Below are 18,511 nucleotides of genomic sequence, written 5' to 3'. Positions count from 1 at the left end.
CTGAACACAGGAAGACACGCATGCAAGTCAAGCATGGAAGGCATCATAACTTTGCAGGGCTGAAACTTTATGCCACACTATGGGGAAGAAAAATCTCCTGTTTAAATTTTGTCAGCATTGGAAGCTAAACACCTGACATGCTAAAGTTTCTTGGCTGGTAACTGTTGAGTCCTGATCTACCAAACTGAAGTAAATTCCAATTTTTCTTTTCAAAGGTGTCCAGACAAATATTTTTAACAGATTCTAACTGTGACTTACCCTCCTCCACCAAAAGCAAGTGAGTCCATGTCTCCTTTAATGAAGAACATGTTGTCTCCTGTCCATTTAAAAACCTAAGGAAAAAAACCCCAACAAAACAGATTAGCAAGTAAAAATATCTGGACTTTTCATTTTGGCAGAAGGGAAACCAATTATCAGTAAAGACAGACTATGGGTGGGTAGAGGCCAGTTTAATGAACTTGATACAGAAAATTCAGGAAACAGATAGCTGCAGACAAAAATTCTCTGACATTTAACGCTAATTAAAGTAAGACCATTCCAAACCAGGTTGTTCTTGAGCACCAAAACTCCTACATAGTGAAAAATACCAAGGAAATATGCTTACATTAGATGATATACTCCTAAAAAGGATGTAGTTTGTGAATTTAAACAATAGAAAAATCTTCAGTACAATTAAAGAGACTCCGTTTGAATGTGTTCTTCAGCATGCAAACACTACCAATTTACTGTGTACTTAAAGATTCCACAAAAATACTAGTGTGATGACTTTTTTTGGGCCATCTTGCAATATTTTTCATATTTACAGTTACATTTATTCCTTAAGGATTTTAAGATCCTGTACTTGGGGTGGTGGTGGAGAAGGGAGCAAAAGCATACGAAGTCGTTACTACTTACCTCAAAATCCGGAGAAAAGGTGAACATAAAGGTCTCCCCAGTGCCATAAAAGCCATCGCTCACTTTAAATGGTTCAGATGCTAGTGCACCAAAAACCTGTAGCAAAAAATCATCAGAGAAAGAAAAACATCAGAGAAACACTACAGAATCCAAAAATCTCTAATGAGAGTAACTGATAAATCAGGTTGTAAAAAATGTCAATTTGGAATTCACTCTATGAATTTCACTGTACCATGGTTCTGAGTGCACTGAAATATGGCCTTTGCACATGTAAACTCTAAAGAGCAGGACAGATGAGACACTTTATTTTTTGTTATTTCAAGCATCTGACTAGACTTCAGAAAACTGGCTGTTAACTTTTCTCTGTCAAACATTTTGTGACCTTAGACTGTACTTAGTGTATGCAGATAAGTGAACTTAAATAGAGCATTCTTTAGCATAAAAATCCATACTGAATTCAAATTTAGTTTCATCAGTAAATATTACAAAATATGCTGGCAAAATACATAATATTCCACATTTAAATAACTACATGCATATTTTCCAGCAATGGGAACTCTTGCAATTATTTCTTAGTCCTCAAACTATTTGAGTCTCTGTATCCTAACTTCTTTTAAGTGCTCAAATCATTCTTTGAATAACTGCAGCAGTTCTGGCAGCTAAGCTACATTCAGGTAGCTCTGGCATGCCTTACTTCAGATAAATATCCTTAGGGCTGATATCACATCTAGTAAATAAATATAAGTAAAAAAGATAAAAGTAAATGTAAGATTTCATTAACAACTGAGGAATTAACCTTCAGTTGAAATATCAAACAGAGTTTTGTCAAACCTAAACTATCTCAGTTGAGCCTCTACACAGCTGTAAACTTTACACACAACATTTATTCCAGTGTTTGTCTTGGATCCTCTCAAAGATATTATCTGTATATCCAGTAAAACACAAAACTAGTCCATTCTAACCATGTAGAAGACCTTACATATTTTACTTAAGAAACTCAGAAGCTTTATTTCTAATTATGGAATACATGTAGTTATTAAGAATCTCAGACAGTCTACCATATACTTCCCAACTCAATGGAGGACTGATTCTGAAGCTATTAGATTGACTCAGTTTTGAGCTTAGAGTACCCTCAGGAATCAGGATGTGACAATCTCTCTATGTTCTATATGCTTCAAGCTGACTCTTGAAAGATCACGTCTTTGCTATAGGCAACACTAAAAGAATAAGTCTTTACAGAAAAACTGCAATTTGCTTCCCAACAGTTACTCTAGTTATCGAGAAGCGATGTACCTAGAATTTTTCCATGATAGCCAATTTTTGTGGCTAGTTGTTAGGGTGGATAATTAGAATTCCCATGTCCTAGGTTCCATGCTTCACACTTCTGCAGCGCATACAATCTGAAGAATGACTTTTTATAAAACTAGACAGTCCTTGAAGTGGTTAATTGCATTAACCTTGTTTCTAGACCACCACTTATTTAATGACTAATGTTTAAGAATCAGATACCAATTTATTTTTAAGTGGCTGTCAGGGCTCACTAACAGAAGCACATACCAGTAGACAGACAATCCATAACAATTGTAATGACACAACTTTAGACTTCATGAACACCTTTATTAAAGAACCACCTAGAATTGACTGGAGCAAGAAATTTAGGTGTCTTTAGATTCCAAATTCCAACTAGACATTGCTCAACTTTTACAAACTTTAATTGTGTAAAAGTACACTTGTTTTGGCTAGGGGTTTTTTTTTTTGTTTGTTTTCTTTTTTTAAACAGCTATTTAAATAAAATTATTAACTGATATGAAAAAGAAAGCAAGATTGGAAAAGGTTTTTGAATAAAAAATTCAGTAATGTGAATCTTAGAAGCCTTTAATGGAACATTATGAAGAGTTACAAGGTACACTTGCTCCTTACTCAACCTATTATCGAAACATTAAAAAAGCAGTCTTTATAAATATCGACAACAAAGAAACATATCTGGGGAACCCAGGGAAGCAGCTCAGGAAAAAAATTCAGTCTTATTTAAAAGAAAAGTGCCTCAACCTAGGATATGACAATTCTAGTATCCTTCATAAACACGAACGATACAAAGGGAGCAGATCAACTTATACCCGAGAGGACTGAGCAGGTATGCTCAGCATATGTCAAGAAACTATCTGGTCATAATTCTATCATTTTTCAAAATGGCTGCATCTCATTTAGCATGTTCTCTGAACTAGAATCTCAGAAAACAGGCAGTGATCTTGCAGTGTAAGGTATGAATAACCACCTGGTCTCTTAAAATACATTTTGGAGGGCATATACAGTACTTAGCATACTGCTAGTGAACTATTCCTGGACACATTCTCCTATAAAGTACTTAAGAGTTTTTTTCAGCCATGGAAAGCAGTTTTAAACAGCAATCTGCCAGGAAGATACAAGACATAAAAAATAAATTAACCTCTTTCAAAAAAATCAATAGCTTCACAAATAAAATGAATTACCTAGACTAATTATAAAACAGCATAATTAGTTACCATTATCTTATGTTTCATGATTGTAGATCCTCACATGAAGAGGAGAAAGACTCTGTGCTTAATTTCCATACATTTTGAACAGAAAAATAGCTCAAATTAATTTTCTGTTGTCAAAAGCAGACATTTTTCATTAATAACATGAGACAGAGCTACTGAAAACACCACTCCCACTACAATGGTGAAGGACTGAGCATGTAAAATTCATCTGAACCACTCCTTCTGCATATGCTGCTCACTGAATAGACACGGATTTCCCCCACTCTCATGTGGAGTTCAGTGACTACTTGATCCAGAATTCCAAGGCATGCTTTCATATATATTCCTAGGTATAAGGCTGTACACTGAGAATCAGCAAGGCTTTTTCCATTAAAAAAAAAGAATAAAATTGATGTATCTATGTTATCATGTTTTGACAGGGCAACCATGACACTTTTTGAATGTTCAAGCCAAGATACTCGTACACAGAAAGTAACATGAATTCCTTCAGCAACAGACAATACTACATAGTGGTGACAAGACAGCCCCACCAGAAAAAGGACATTTTTTTCCGGGACAGACCAGGCACTAGGAAGGAGGTATATCCTACTAATTTATAAGAAGCTAATAAGTGGATTAGAGAAGTCACCAAAGTATACTTATGAGACTGATCAGTTTGCTGAGACATCTCAGGTCTATTCAATTGTTTTTGTCTTCAAGATTAAAAGGTAAACAAAGAAAATAATTCTAAAGAACTTTTGGGAATGAGTCCACTACAAGCAGAGAGATAGAAAGGATTTTTCTTTTTAATGGACCCTGGGGTAGGAAACAATGAAAAAATCAGGTTGTGACTTGAATAAAACAATATATAACCTTCATTTACTGTTTTCCATCCCCCTGAATGAGATTATGCTTCCTGAAAATAAAAATTTTTGTTTATCAAACTGGGAGAGGTAAGTCAAGTGAAAGCTACAGATTTTATAGCAGTTCTGTCAATTCTTCATGACAGCAGTAACATGCTTCCACAAGAAAACACAGAAGTTCCAGAAAAAGAATCAAGATGTTTCATACTGCCTGCAGTGTTCACCTGTTAATAGATTATTCAAGAGAAGATGTTTGCTATTCAAATGGTGAGATGTGAGCCACGTCCTGAAATTCATAACCCAGTCAAAGAAAAACAGAGCACAACTACAGAGACTCAAAGAACAAGTTAATACTGTAACAAAGGTAGTACAGCTCTTGAAAGATGTTAGTTGCAGCCACAGACTATACCAAGAACTAGCCTCAGCTAACAGCATTCCAACTCAACAAGCCCTTCCAGCATCAGAAAGTTTTAAGAGACTGTATTTCTCATGTCTTAAGTGCATTAAAAAAATTAAAATTAAACTGATTAATTGGCTATTACCAGCCTCTTGCATTACATTAGCTAACATATCATTAACATATTTCCTAGACATGTAGTATGTTGGAGGACTGCTTAAGAGTAAAACACATTTCTAAGGAGAAAATTTGCTTGATACACAAAATTTTAACTTGCTTAATACACAGAATTTTATCTCCCATGATGGACTGAAGCATGAGCTATTCCTTTATATTCCCCAAACATTTTTCTTGATGGGTCCCCTACTGCTACACAAGTACTTTCCTACCTGTCCATCACTGTCTTTGATAACCAACAGCACAGGTGTGTCTAATCCCGTCATTGTCCGATACAAGGTCTTCAAGCTCATGCCATGCTTTGCAGTACTGTAGACAAGAGTCCATGGATAGCCAATAGTCCGTGGTGGAAGAGACTTTGTGAGCTATTAACAAGAAAATTAGAATCCTTTATTTAATATATGTTTTATATTTAAGGATGTATTACTTATAAATGAAAGCAGATTATGTTCTGCTCAACCATTTTTATGTGGCCTTAGAACCTAAGAACTAAATTTGAAGTTTCACATGTGTATTTTCTACTTTTGGTCACTCAAGCAGGTTTCTTTTCCTACCTCTACTAGTGACCTGCAGAAGAATGATTTATCAACTAAAGAACAGGTGTTTGTTAAGGTCTCTAAAAGGTTCATCTATATAATTATTCTTGCATAACAATATTACATGTCCCACCAACGTCTTAGTATTGAGTAAGCAGACCATTCAAGTCAGCAGGTAACAAGCTGAAGGGTAAATGCTGCTTCTTGCCCTGTTCTTGTGCCTTTTAATCCAAAATTTCAATTAACACATTTGGAATGAAATCACTTTGGACTGGAGCAAGAACTGCCATGTTTTCACTGATATTTTCAAGAAAGAATGGAAATAAGGCAAAGACAGACAAGAGTCTGTCTGAATACATGGTGTATTCAAAGTTAGGATTTAAAAAACCCCAGTATTCTAGCTATGACCAGTGCTCTATTCGACACTTAGACACACACTCGTCTATGGTGCAAAATGGGATCCACCCCAGGAAACTGGCAGATATGCTCACTGAGCCACTTCCCACTGTTTACCAGTATTCCAGGGAAACTGGGGACCTCCTGGTTAGCAAATGTGTGCCCATTTACAAGATGGCCTATAGGAAGGACCCCAGGAAGTACAGCCCAGTCAGCCTGGCCTCAGTGCCTGGGAAGGTCACAAAACAGGTCACCTCGAGTGCCACCACACAGCATGAGCAGGAAAACCAGAAGATCAGGCCCAGCCAGGGTGGGTTCATGAGAGGCAGGTTCTACTTGGCAAATGTGATTTTCCTTTATGACAAGGTGACCTGCTTGGTGGATGAGGCTGTGAATATTGTCCACCTGGACTTCAGTAAAGTCTTTGACACCATTTCCCACAGCACTCTCCTAGAGAAACTGGCTGCTCATAGAATGGACAGGTACACTGTTTGCTGGGTAAAAAACCGGCTGGATGATCAGGCCCAGAAAGTGGTGATAAATGGAGTTAAATCCAGTCACTTGTGTTCCCCAGGGCGCAGTACTGGGCCAGTCCTATTTAATGTCTTTACTAATGAACTGGATGAGGGGATGAAGTGCATCCTCAGTCTATTTGCAGATTACAGCAAGCTGGGCTAAAATATCAATCTGCTGGAGGGTATGTAGGCTCCACAGAGGGATCTGGACAGACTGGACTGATGGGCCATGGCCAACAGTATGAGGTTCAATAAGGCTAATTGCCAGGTCCTCCACTTGTGTCACAAAATGCAGCACTACAGGCTGGGAGAAGAGCAGCTGGAAAGATGAAAAGGACCTAAGGGTGCTGCTTGACAGCTGCACATGAGATGCCCAGGCAGCCAAGAATGGAATCATGACTTGTCCTCCTGTACTGAGCACTGGTGAGGCTACACCTTGAGAACTGTTTGCTGTTCTGGGCCCCTCGGTAAAGGAAAAACGTTGAAATGCTGGCATGTGTCCAAAGAAGGGCAGTGAAGCTGGTGGAGGGTCTGGAGAGGACTGAGGGAGCTGAGATTGTTAAGCCTGGGGAAAAGGAGTCTCAGAGGGACCTCATAACTCTCTACAACTACCTCAAAGTAGGTTGTAACAGTCAGTCTTTTTTCCCAAAGCAGAAGAAGAGAAAATGTCCTCAAGTTGAACCACTGGAGGTGTGGATTGGATCTTAGGCAAAAGTTCTTCAACGAAAAGGCTGTCAAGCATTGGAACAGGGTACCCAGGGAAGTGGCTGAGTTACCATCTCTGCCAAAATAGTTAAAGGAGGCATAAGCCATGGCACTTAGGGAGAGTTTAGTGGTGGACTTAGCAGTGCTGAGGTAACAGTTGGTTAGCCATCTAACCAAAGGTGGTCTTAGCCATCTTTTGAATATACACAGTTTATTTTCTTCTATTTAATATCACACAAGGTCTTCTTACTGTGTTTTACACTACAATCACAGCATTTGTGATACATTAATGTGCAAAAGTAAAAAATGATATATCTAAGTGCAAACCTTTTCAATTTGTTCTGGCTGTAGTAATTCACTTGGATCACTAAGATTTGGCCGGAATGCTTCAGGCTCCAGGTCTGTTTTGATAGTTGTTGCCTGTTTTGAATTGATATCTTCTCTTGTTGTTATCTACAAAAAGAATAGCAAGAAAGTAAGTACATGCCACCCTACTAGCAGACAAGGTCAAACTTCACAGGTTTAAAATCATGCAGTTATCAATTATGCAAGTCCTTCCAAAGTTTAAAAATTGAATAGATTTGATCTGACAGAGATTTTAACTGTTTCCGATAGCAAACTAGTACACAACTATATAGCAATAACTTACATGGACACCTACTCAGGAGAAAGTTATGGTTTTATGCTAAAACAACAAACAGTTTTCATACACAGCTGAGGAGCTTCAAATGCTTTTTACAAGATACCTTAAAAAGTTCTTGCATTTTAATACTGACATAGTATTCTAACTGTAATTAAAAAAAAAAAAAAAAAAAAAACCAGAAATGAGAGGAATTAAAAATTCAATACAGACATTTCTCAGTAGCTTCTGAATCAATGCTCTCTTAGAGTATTTAGAAAATGTTTCAGATAATGCAGTACACTCTGGAAAGACTGCTGCCATATATTTTGAGCAAACCATTTGAATGGAGCCTTAAGAACAGTGCTGCTCCATAAGCTGATCTGCCAGAGTACTTATGGGAATCAAAGAAGAAAGAATTGAGATGGTGGGATGGGAAAGCAGCAGTAATACTTAAGTTGCTTAGTGAGCACTGAGCTCTGGCAAAGACACACTATGCAGGGTCCTGCAGTAATTTAAAATATCTGACCTACATATGTACTCTACTGAGTAGAGATGGCAGAGGCCACAAAATTCCTCATCAGATGTAGCTCACAACAGCTTCTTACTTCCAAGTTAAAGTGCCATGTCTCGATAACTAGAATAGGTGCAATCCAAACAGATTTCTGTCTATAAATCCAGCTGCAGGGATATTTAAAACTTTCTAGGAACAGTGAAATCCAACAGAAGAGTAGGGCAAAGTGAGGAAGTTAGTAAGATAAGCCACTGCAGCAAGACTAAAATGTTGAAAGAAAAAAGAAATCTTAACAACATTACGTGCATTTGAAAAATTTTTCAGCCTAACCAAGTATCACTGAAAGCCAGGCTGTCCAAATTAAAACCTGAATCCTGAAAATTTCAAGAAAATACCTGCCAAATCCAGTTTGTCACATCCCTCATACTTTAAACATACAGGACACAACTGCAATATTTCACAGTATCACCATGGTTAATTTTGCCAACCTTTTGTGAACTTCCTTAGTTAATTAAAAAAAAAAAAGACAATTCAAGAAAACTCTGAAATACAGATAGGAATATTTAAACAAATACAGCCACCTGAGCCAAAAAAATAAGGACACCCTTTTCATCTCCCTCAAGAACTATGAAAAAAAGATCCTATCGCAAACTCTATTTAAAAAGGGCTTATAAAGTCAACATATCAAAGTATATTCATACAGTAACTCAATTACAGTATTAATTCCAAACCCAAGAAAAGGTGTGCTTAAACTGAGTATCAAGCAAGAAAAAAGCTGAAGCTTTCCTTTTTTCAATGGCAGGTAACAAGAAGTTCCAATGTAGTCTAAGCACTAATTTCCATATCACAACAAAAAATGCAATTATCCATATAGCTTCATGTACAAAAAGATGACCTTCATGCTACTTTACATAGTGCTATCTCTAAAATGTTCTTTCATAGTCCAAGTATTTTCCACTTTAAATGCCTGTCATCCATCACATTACTGCTTCAGCTCCAGAGAAGTTCAACATTGTCCAACTGTAGAGCAGAAAGATTTTTGCACTTGTCATTCTTAAATTGTCATTAAAGAGCACCATGCAAAACATGAATAATTTGGATTCAAGTGGTGTGGCAAACTGAGTTTTTGGGGACTGGGGTATTTTTTGGATGGATTTTCTTCCTTTTCTATTATTATTATTAATGTAAAGCAGTTTTCTTCTAGGAAGAACACAACTTTGTAGAAGCAAAGAATGTCTGTTCAAAAGAATCTTTGAGAAAGCACTTTAGCTTCGAAATCTGCAGATTTATTTCCCACCAAAGTTGGACAGAGCAGACTGAGCTATAGTCAGATTCCAGGGGCTTCCATGATTGGTAAATGCCACACAGTCTACACCACGTTTGAGAACACAACTCTCAAATGGCCTCAGAGCAGAGTTTATAGGCTGCAGCCCATCACATCAGATTTTTCTCGTCAGCCTAAACCTTGAGTTTGGGCATATCAGGTGAAATGCATTTGGAAAGAGCTTCTACACTTCCAGAACATTAATAACGGGATTCTCCAGCACCACCACTTGCCAAAAACAGAATAGTTCTGTTCTCAAGTGGGAATAATTTTTTTTTTTTGGTAAGATTCTTGACTTTCCTAAAACAGTGCAGCTTTTGGTGTCAAGGTTCATGCTCATTATTGATCTATATAATTGTACTACTTACATAATATTTTGAAGCAATTAATTTGGATTATTAAACAAATAGAAATATCAGAGCTAAGAAAATTCTTGCTTATTAATACGTAAAAAAGGCCAAGATCAAAGAAATAAAAAACACAGAAAAAAATTTGACATTTTCAGCAGCCAAGTACTAGGGAAAACCAAAATACTTGATGCTTCTAAGGAAATCTAAGCTATGCTTTCCATCAGTAAGGCATGTATAATGTGCACAGCAGCTAACAATTTTATACTTCTTAAAAAACTAAGGAACACCTAAAGAGAATGCAAATATCAGTTTCAATCCACAGCCACAGACCTTCAAAAATCCAAACTGATATCATTTTGTGTGCATGTGTATGACCTTTGCCACGTTGAACTGCCTCAGTTACCTTTTATAATGGGAAAAATACTTACCTATTTCATAGAAGTTGTGAAGCTTCATACTTGCCATGTACTGTGAGATTCTTGATGAAAGATTCCTATATAAAATTAAACACCCATGCAACAAGGTTTTGATTCTTCACCTGCTTTGCATTCTTTTTAGGGAAGCTTCTAACACAACACACCAGACTAAAGTAGAAGTTAAAACACAACACTGCAAGTCAAGCGGCACTGAAAACAAATTTTCAAAATCTAACAGAAAATTCCTGTGTGAAAAAGATGGAAGTAGTAATTCCATCATAAAATTACTGATTCCATCACAGACTTGCACAATTAAATACATCCAAAACAAAGGAATTTTCTGCTGGGTCCTTGTAGTGCTGTAGACAAGACAAACCCACTGAGTGCAGGAATTGCCCTGATCCAAGACACTACAAAGAAAGATGTTTTAGTATCTGGAGATGGGATTTAAACTACTGAAGAGGGCACCTGGAGACGTCTGCAGAGTGTGCGCAGTTCTTCGCTATTTAGAGCATCGATCCTGCGGTGATACTCAGCCACTGACACTACCTGAATATGGAGACAGGAAGACAATAATTCCACTGACAGTTGAAGAAAAGTAAAAAGGTATGAAAGAAAACTGGAGGAGAGTAATGAAGGGAAAATGTGCAATGACAAACAAACAAGAAGGGCCAAAAGATGTTTGTTTCTGCAAGGACAGTGCACATGTAGGTGATTTTAGACACATGAGTAAACACAGCAAGATTACAAAATAAACACTAAGGGCACTAGCAGTCAGATATCTCACTGATCTAGGATGAACAAAGAACTGATATAGGACTGCATAAAGTTTCCGGTATCAGGATGCTAAATGAAAAGTCAGTCTGAGTTACATGCCTTAACCCAAATTCTTCAGCCCAAGGTCCTCTCAAACATTCTTTACACTCGGATTAATGAATCTTATGAACCTGGTTTGCTTTCCTAGATGAAGACTAGAAGCAAATCTCAGGCTTCTCAGTAAGCTCTAACTCTTGTGTCTGGCAGTGAAGAGAAGGACTACAGTTTAATAACATCCCAATACAACCTGAAAATTTCTTTATCCTGGACTTTCTATTCCCCTCCAAAGCTTCCGGAGTTGCTCATCTGCCAACACATTCACTTCAAATGGCATCTCCACTTTGGCAGGAGGTGTACAGCCAGAAAGTCTTTAGTCAGAAAGCTGTAGAACATGCTGCTCTGGTGCAACAAGCTGGCTAAAGGACTACAACGGTCATTTTGATGTAACTAGAGCAAATAATGTGATTTTGAGAACAACTCAAAATCATCATTGGTATGAAAGCATCTTAAAACAGCTGGTGGAGAGATTAAATGGATGTCCCATGTAGTAAGAGCATATTAAAAACTTCTAGAGCCTACCACAGTGCAAGGAAGACAACCACAAGTCCAGCAGCTCCCCATCTACCTGTCCCTACTACAAGGAGTTTGGCCAGATACTCGCCACTGTCCTGAGTACAGAGCCCACAGTCATGCATGACTGGCTCTTGAGCAGCGATGGTTCACTCTACCCCATGCAACTGCAAGGCAAGGAAAAAGGAATACTTGTGACATCCAGCTTTATTACTGAATAATCTGTCATTACTAGCACTCAATTTACTTCCATTATTTTTCTACTATTGTCTCAAAACAGATAACGAATACTGTTGTAAATTGCATTGGCTTGTGCATTCAGAGTCACATAGCTATATGTAAAGCTTTAACAGTATTCCACTCAAACATGTGAGTAATAGTGTAGTTTTATCCTTTTATTTGCTATGACACTTCATTGCAAATTTACACTGTTCACACCAGCAACTTATGAACATAATAACCCTGAAAGCAGTAATGTGAGGACTATTTAGCCTTACTGCTTCTTTAAGCTACAGCCTACCACATGTGACGCTGTAGGTAACTTACTACAGGCCATGAATATGTGATTAATTAAGGAAATTATTGAGAAAAAGAAATCTCAAAATCTCTGACACCATTATTTAGTTGTTTTTTCACATAGTGAAAATGTAGACGGTTTTATGGGCACTGACATCTTGCCTTCAACCTCTCAAATGCACACTCATTATCATCTTGCATCTGTGAATTGCTTATCAGGTTTTTAACTCAGAGATTGACCTTTTCATATGCCATAGAGATGCCTTAGTTTTCTTGCTTGAGAGAAACATGAATACCTATTCATGTGTATACAATATAATAGCTTCTTGGCATGCTGACTCTGTTGCACACTGTCACATTCCATTTGTTTTGAGAACAAAAACCTGCATAATGGCAGACCATTGGTATGCAATGACAAACGTCATAAATAACATGTCAGAGAATGTCAAACTAGCCACAGGAAATTTAAAGGAAAAGAACCCACACTCTCAAACCCAGAGCTTATTTTAAGTATACAGTTCATACTATGTTCCATGAGCAAACCATGAGACTGCCTCAAGTTTATCCACTCATTACTGAACTAGGCTTCAAATTATTATATACTTCAACCTTTCAGATGCAGTACCTGGCCTTCTATATAATGCCTGTGGTTTAGGCCAACATGCTTTATTCTTGCTTTGCAGTGGACAAGACTATGTACTTCTTTATTAAATTAGCTACAGAACCTTAAAGTCACACATATCTAAGCTTACTAGCAACTACGTTCCACTTCATTCAGGAATTGAGATTTATCTTGCAAACAGACACCATTTTGTTGCTGCCAAGAGCAGCAGCTCAAGAGCACTGCTTTGAAATGTTAGTAGTAACATCAGAAGTTTATTCTTCCTTATAAACTGGTTTAATTCATAGACTGCTTATGCTATTTCCTCTTCCATCAAGATTTCCTCATGTTCCTTCCTTATAGTCCTATTAATCTTTTAGTCTACTTCACCAAGCTAAATAAACCAGTGTTTTCTTCTGTCTCCTGCCCCACACCTTCCCCCCATCAGCTGTCTGTTTTCCTATCATTCCAGAATCTACTTCTACCTCATTCTACTTTGATTCTTAAACACAGAACATAGTGTTTCATATGGTATGAGAAATACCTAGAAAGGAACACATTTCATTTAAAAAGTAGATACAAATTCATATTCATCATATTGGTCTGCAGTTTTCAGCACAACGTACTTCCTTGTGATAAAATTCTTCCATTAAAATAATTAGTTTAAGATCTACCTATATGACTTTGCTATGTGCTTTATTTACTATGCTCTCTTTACTAAGCCATCTCAGCATCCAGTTTCCTGGATAACCAAAGCTAATTTTTGAGGATCAGAAAATGTTCCTGAAAAATGCTTTGTTCTCCCTCTACATTTTTCTGCTTTAAAATGAATGTATGAGAAGAGAAAAACAGCCAAACCTCTTATAGGTAATCTGGGCACTGGTTGGAATAGAGCAAAACAAATAATGTGCATAGCCTGGATTGTTGGTGTACTTCAGGGCAAAAAGGGCTCCGAAACTGTCTACTGCAGATGATACAGCACTGGGAAGAACTGCTGACTCCCTCAAAGTGATGGAGGCCCTACAGAGAGACCTCTGCAAATCAAAGGACTGGGCAATCACCAATCACATGCAGTTCAACAAAGGACAGTGCTGAATTCTACTCCTGGGATGTAGCAACCCCAGACATAGATACAGACTAGGGATTGAGATGCTGGAGAGCAGCACCATGGAAAGGGACCTGGGGGTCCTGGGGTGCATCAGGCCCAGCATCACCAGCTGGGCAGGGAGGGGATTGCCCTGCTCTGCTCTGGGGCACTCACCTCGAGTGCTGGGGCAGTTGTGGGTGCTGAAAGAAAAGACAGATAGAAAACTATCAGAGAGTGTCCAAAGGAGGGCAACAAAGATGGTGAAAGGCCTTGAGGGGAAACTTTATAAGGAGCAGCTGAGGCCACTTGGTCTGTTCAGCCAGGAGGAGACTGAAGGGAGACCTCACTGCAATTACAACTTCCTCATGAGGAGAAGAGAAAGGGCAGTCACTGATCCCTGCTCTGTGGTGAGCAGTGACAGGACCTGAGGGAATGGCCTGAAGCTGTGTCAGGGGAGGTTTAGTTTGGATATTGGAAAAAGGTGGATATATCAGAAGGTGGTTGGGCACTGGAACAGGCTCCCCAGCGAAGTGGTCACAGCACCAGCCTGACAGAGTTCAAGAAGTGTTTGGACAATGCTCTCTGGTACATGGTATGACTTTTGGGGATGGTGCTGTGCAGTGCCAGGACTGGATGATCCTTTCCAACTCAGCTTATTCTGTGATTCTGTAATTCCAAGTTTGAAAAGATATAGAATATGTCCTTAGAGATCTAATACTACCTGCTGTATTCATATTGGCAGCATTGGTGAAAAAACACAGGATGAATTGTATGACTTGTGGCATGACTTTTTTTAACTTTTTAACATAACCTTTTTAACCTCTCCCATGTATATGTGAGTTAACCACTTAGCAAATCATCCAACAGTTATAATATTTAATGCAATAAGTCAAGGGTTTGGATAATAATGACTCAAACAATCAAGAAGCCCAGGATCCTCCTTTTGGAGAAACTCATGTTTCTAAACTTTGTTTTTCTGTAAATATCTCAAAAATATACCTCACTTTACAAGTTATGCTGGCCACTTGCAGTGAATGAAACTGAAGACAAAATTCCAAATAGGGAATATTTATTGTCCTTCAACCACACACATGAAAATGCAGTTAAATTTTTTTAAATGTTTGATCAGCCTCTTCAGCTACTGATAATATCATCCTGCAGATGTAAAAAATGCTTTTTACACCAGTGAGGGATTCCTCCGTTTAACAAAGCCACAAGCGACAACCCCCACCCCCCCATGCCTGTTTGCTAACAGGGAACAGCTTTCACTGCTGCCCTCAAAACAAACACAGCTAAACGTTCAGAGCTAACAAGTAGCTGAAACTGTCTCACCGTCTCCCTCGAGAATGGGAGGGTCTTATCAGAGCTGAACAGTGCTTCTGGAAGTTAAGAACAGATAAAGCGTAACGGCAAAAATGGTTCTGAAATGTATGTTATCTGTAAACTTGTTACCAACTCAGAATATGAAATAAAAAAAACAAGTATTGAGAAAGAACACAAGCTGAACAATTTTACTTTGAATCTTAATACATAATACTGAATCTTAATATATAGGTGTGCACTTGGCTGAACTGTAAACTTCATGAACATTAATCTTGAGATTCAAAAATATTTCAGGATACTTAATTGAAGAAAAAAAAGTCCCAATGTAGTTTTATTAGGCCACTTAAAGTTACTTTGGAATACCTTCCAATAAGAAGGTGCCTATGCGAACTGAATGCTGCTATGAATATTTTAAGAGAAAACACTAGTTTTATTTCTCAGACAAATTTAGTTTCCATTCAAAAATATCAGGCTGCTGGAGAGAAGACAATATTGAAGAAGCACTCTGCTCCACCATATCAAATAGAATTATATGGGACATATTTATTACATCACAAAAATGCATTAATTCATAGCTCATACTGCACCAGATAAACAGCTGTAAGGTATCATTTGAAAAAAAACCCAAACCTTAAGACTTATTTAATTTGATTAATTTTTAAAGCAAGTGGTTGCAAAGCTATTAATTTTCTGTTTTGTGCGGTATTCAGTCTGTTGTTGTAGGTCTTTAGCTGGGAAATAATTAATATTGACTTTATGATTGTAGAAGATTGATTAATTACTTTATTATATCATTTTATACTATATTATACTATGCTTATTAAGAAACTTAGTAACTTTTACAGTTAGTCCAATACAGCTTTGGCCTAATTAGTCAATTTATCTAAACACTATCTAGTGTTTAATTAAGACATTACTTTTTGGTAAACAAATGTTTATGACACATTCCACATGTGCACAACAGTAGGTGTAACAAGTGGAGAGAACAATTGCTTCTCATTCTTTTTTTTTGATCTTTTCACAGCCTTCCCCAGGAAAATGCCTGGGAAAGCCCGTGTCCACTCTCTGTGGTCAGAAAGCTGCTGCGACATTCAGTCAATTCAGTTCCCAGTCTGAAACTACTGGTGACTAGGAAGGGAAGGGATGACAGCTGGCCATTTTATGCAGAGAAGGACCATACAATGACAGCAGTCCCCTGGTTTGGCTGTCACCATGGTTCCTTCTCTCAGTGTTTTTAAAACTGTCCCTCTTCAAACTGTTGTGCACATTAGGGTATTTTCCAGAGCAGGGAGAGAAATGCTGAGCAGGTCACATGACAGCAGCACTCTCCCTGTGCCCAGTAATTGTCCCCACAGCTTTGCAGGGTGAGCTGTTAAATATCTGCCTCAAAGTGCTCTAAGTCCACAGCAACTGTACCAAACTGTAATTAACATATACTGATGATAAAAGTATCTGCAATAACCAGAATAAATTAACTTGAAAAGAAGGTAAACAAAGCCTGAAGCACACAAAGTGTTACATCAAGTCTGCAGACCTTAATAAGAAGCTATTTTTTCAAGATATGAAAAAACACTCACACGAGAGATATCATAATACCAGCAAGATTACTAAATTTAGCATGCAAAACATTAAACAGTTCAGGATGTTTGTGCAAAGAACTAGGAATTAGATTTAAGAAAACTACTTTCTTAAAGAAGCAAGCCAGACAACTTTACTCATTTTGTCCTAACAAAAAAAAGATCTGTAGCAACACGACCAATAAAATGCAGCTGCCTTGCAAAACTATTTAAGGAAGTTTCAGCATTTGCATGCAGAGAAACCAGAGGTTCAGCTGCTGAAACCACAGCACCTGCTGCTTGAGTGCAAGCTGCCATTACAGGATAAGGCAGACTGAGCAAGGTTACATCTCAGTTCTGATACTGCCTTGCAAAGATCCTCTCAGGTATGACAAGAAAGCACTACACAGGCTTAGAAGTAACTAAACCACAGCCCAGTATGAAAATGTTTGTCTCCTGCTTTAAGCAGAAAAAAGTTAATTAAGGATCAACTTCAGATTCCACAGATCATTAAAAACATACAGGAAAAATGTAAGCCTTTACTACTCATTTTCTTTTTTCTAACTTAAAAACAATCTTTTTGAAAACTCCTCTGCTACTCTACTTCGACTTTGTCAAGGTAGACTAGTATTTCATAATTTTTAAAAATGCAAACAATGTAACACCAAATAATTCTCAGTGGGAGAACTATAATAATTGAATAGTTCATGTTGGAACAGACCTTACAGACCATAGAGCTCCAGCCCCATGGGCAGAGAACCTTCCACTATACCAGGCTACTCAAAGCCACATCCAGCCTGACATTGAACATTTCTGGGGATGGGAATTTCACAAATCATCTTGAGAAATCTATTCCAATGCCTCACCACCCTCATAGCAAATTTCTTCATAGTATCTAATCTAGATCTTTCCTCCTTCACATTAAGGCCATTCCCCTTTGTCCTATCACAACATGCCCTTGTGAAAAGTTCCTCTCCAGCTCTCTTACAAGAGAGCTCCTGCAGGCTCTGCAAGGCGCCATAATAAGTTCTCTCCAGAGCCTTCTCTCCTTCAGGTTGAACAGTCCCAACTCTCTCACCCTGTCTCCATAACAGAGGTGTCCAGCTGATACCAAAACACAGCCCTTGGATCAACTCAGTGGCCCTCCTCTGGACTTGCTCCAAAAGGCCTCCATGAGACCATGCAGTCATGACAAAAGCACAAACATGATGCACAGAAAAGACAGCAATCCACCTTTTGTCCTCTTGCATTGTCTGACTGTCTTCTGTCTGGAATGCTTTAACAGGAAGAAACATTGCTTGCATTTTTGACATTCTAGAAACTTACTGGCATCCCTTGTATTGCCATAAAATAAAGAGATACAGTAAATACTAAACATATACTAAAATGCAGGAGGCTGACATTACTAGCTTTTTAAAGGGGAAGCATAATATACCAGTAAGTCACCAAAACTTTGATTTCTTACCCTGGGAAAGTACCAAACCTTTCAATGCTGAGCTCAAATTAATAAAGACTTTCCCAGTAAATGATCTAGGGCAACTTAGTTGCTTCAAGCTAGCATTTTTCTTTTATTGTATCACTTCATTTAACCGAGCAACTGTTATTTCATGTCAGACGAGACTTCACCCAAATTCAGAACAACCACTAATGAGAGATTCAGTCAGAAACCTGTATACTTTATATGCTGCCAGTCTTCTTAATATTTTTCCACTGGTCGTGCATAACAGGAATAATTATAACAATACTCTTTCCTGTCTATGAAAAAGTTACAGTTGCACATTACGCTTATGAACATTCATTGAAGAAAAAACCCAACTTCACGCACAAAGCTTGTGTTA

At 37.9% G+C, this 18,511-nt stretch overlaps 1 protein-coding gene across 32 annotated transcripts in view; it reads right to left on the bottom strand.

Moving 5' to 3' along the window:
* Window positions 1-18,511, bottom strand: part of OXR1 (oxidation resistance 1) — a 338,566-nt gene that overhangs the window by 2,510 nt on the left and 317,545 nt on the right. For 22 of the 32 annotated variants that reach the window (XM_030266557.4, XM_072924916.1, XM_030266543.4 and 19 more), the window contains 5 exons: window positions 10,673-10,753; window positions 7,309-7,434; window positions 5,042-5,194; window positions 895-990; window positions 259-332 (listed from right to left, as the gene is read on the bottom strand). In XM_030266557.4, coding sequence (XP_030122417.4) covers window positions 259-332; window positions 895-990; window positions 5,042-5,194; window positions 7,309-7,434; window positions 10,673-10,753 — 530 coding nt within the window. The remainder of the gene's footprint in view (window positions 1-258; window positions 333-894; window positions 991-5,041; window positions 5,195-7,308; window positions 7,435-10,672; window positions 10,754-18,511) is intronic. The other 10 variants (XM_030266545.4, XM_072924926.1, XM_030266562.4 and 7 more) reach the window with 1 other exon arrangement.

This window comes from Taeniopygia guttata, chromosome 2 (assembly GCF_048771995.1).
Source record: "Taeniopygia guttata chromosome 2, bTaeGut7.mat, whole genome shotgun sequence".
Lineage (NCBI taxonomy): Eukaryota > Metazoa > Chordata > Aves > Passeriformes > Estrildidae > Taeniopygia > Taeniopygia guttata.
The sequence above is the reverse complement of the archived record's forward strand: the minus strand, read 5'-3'. Positions and strand labels throughout refer to the sequence as shown.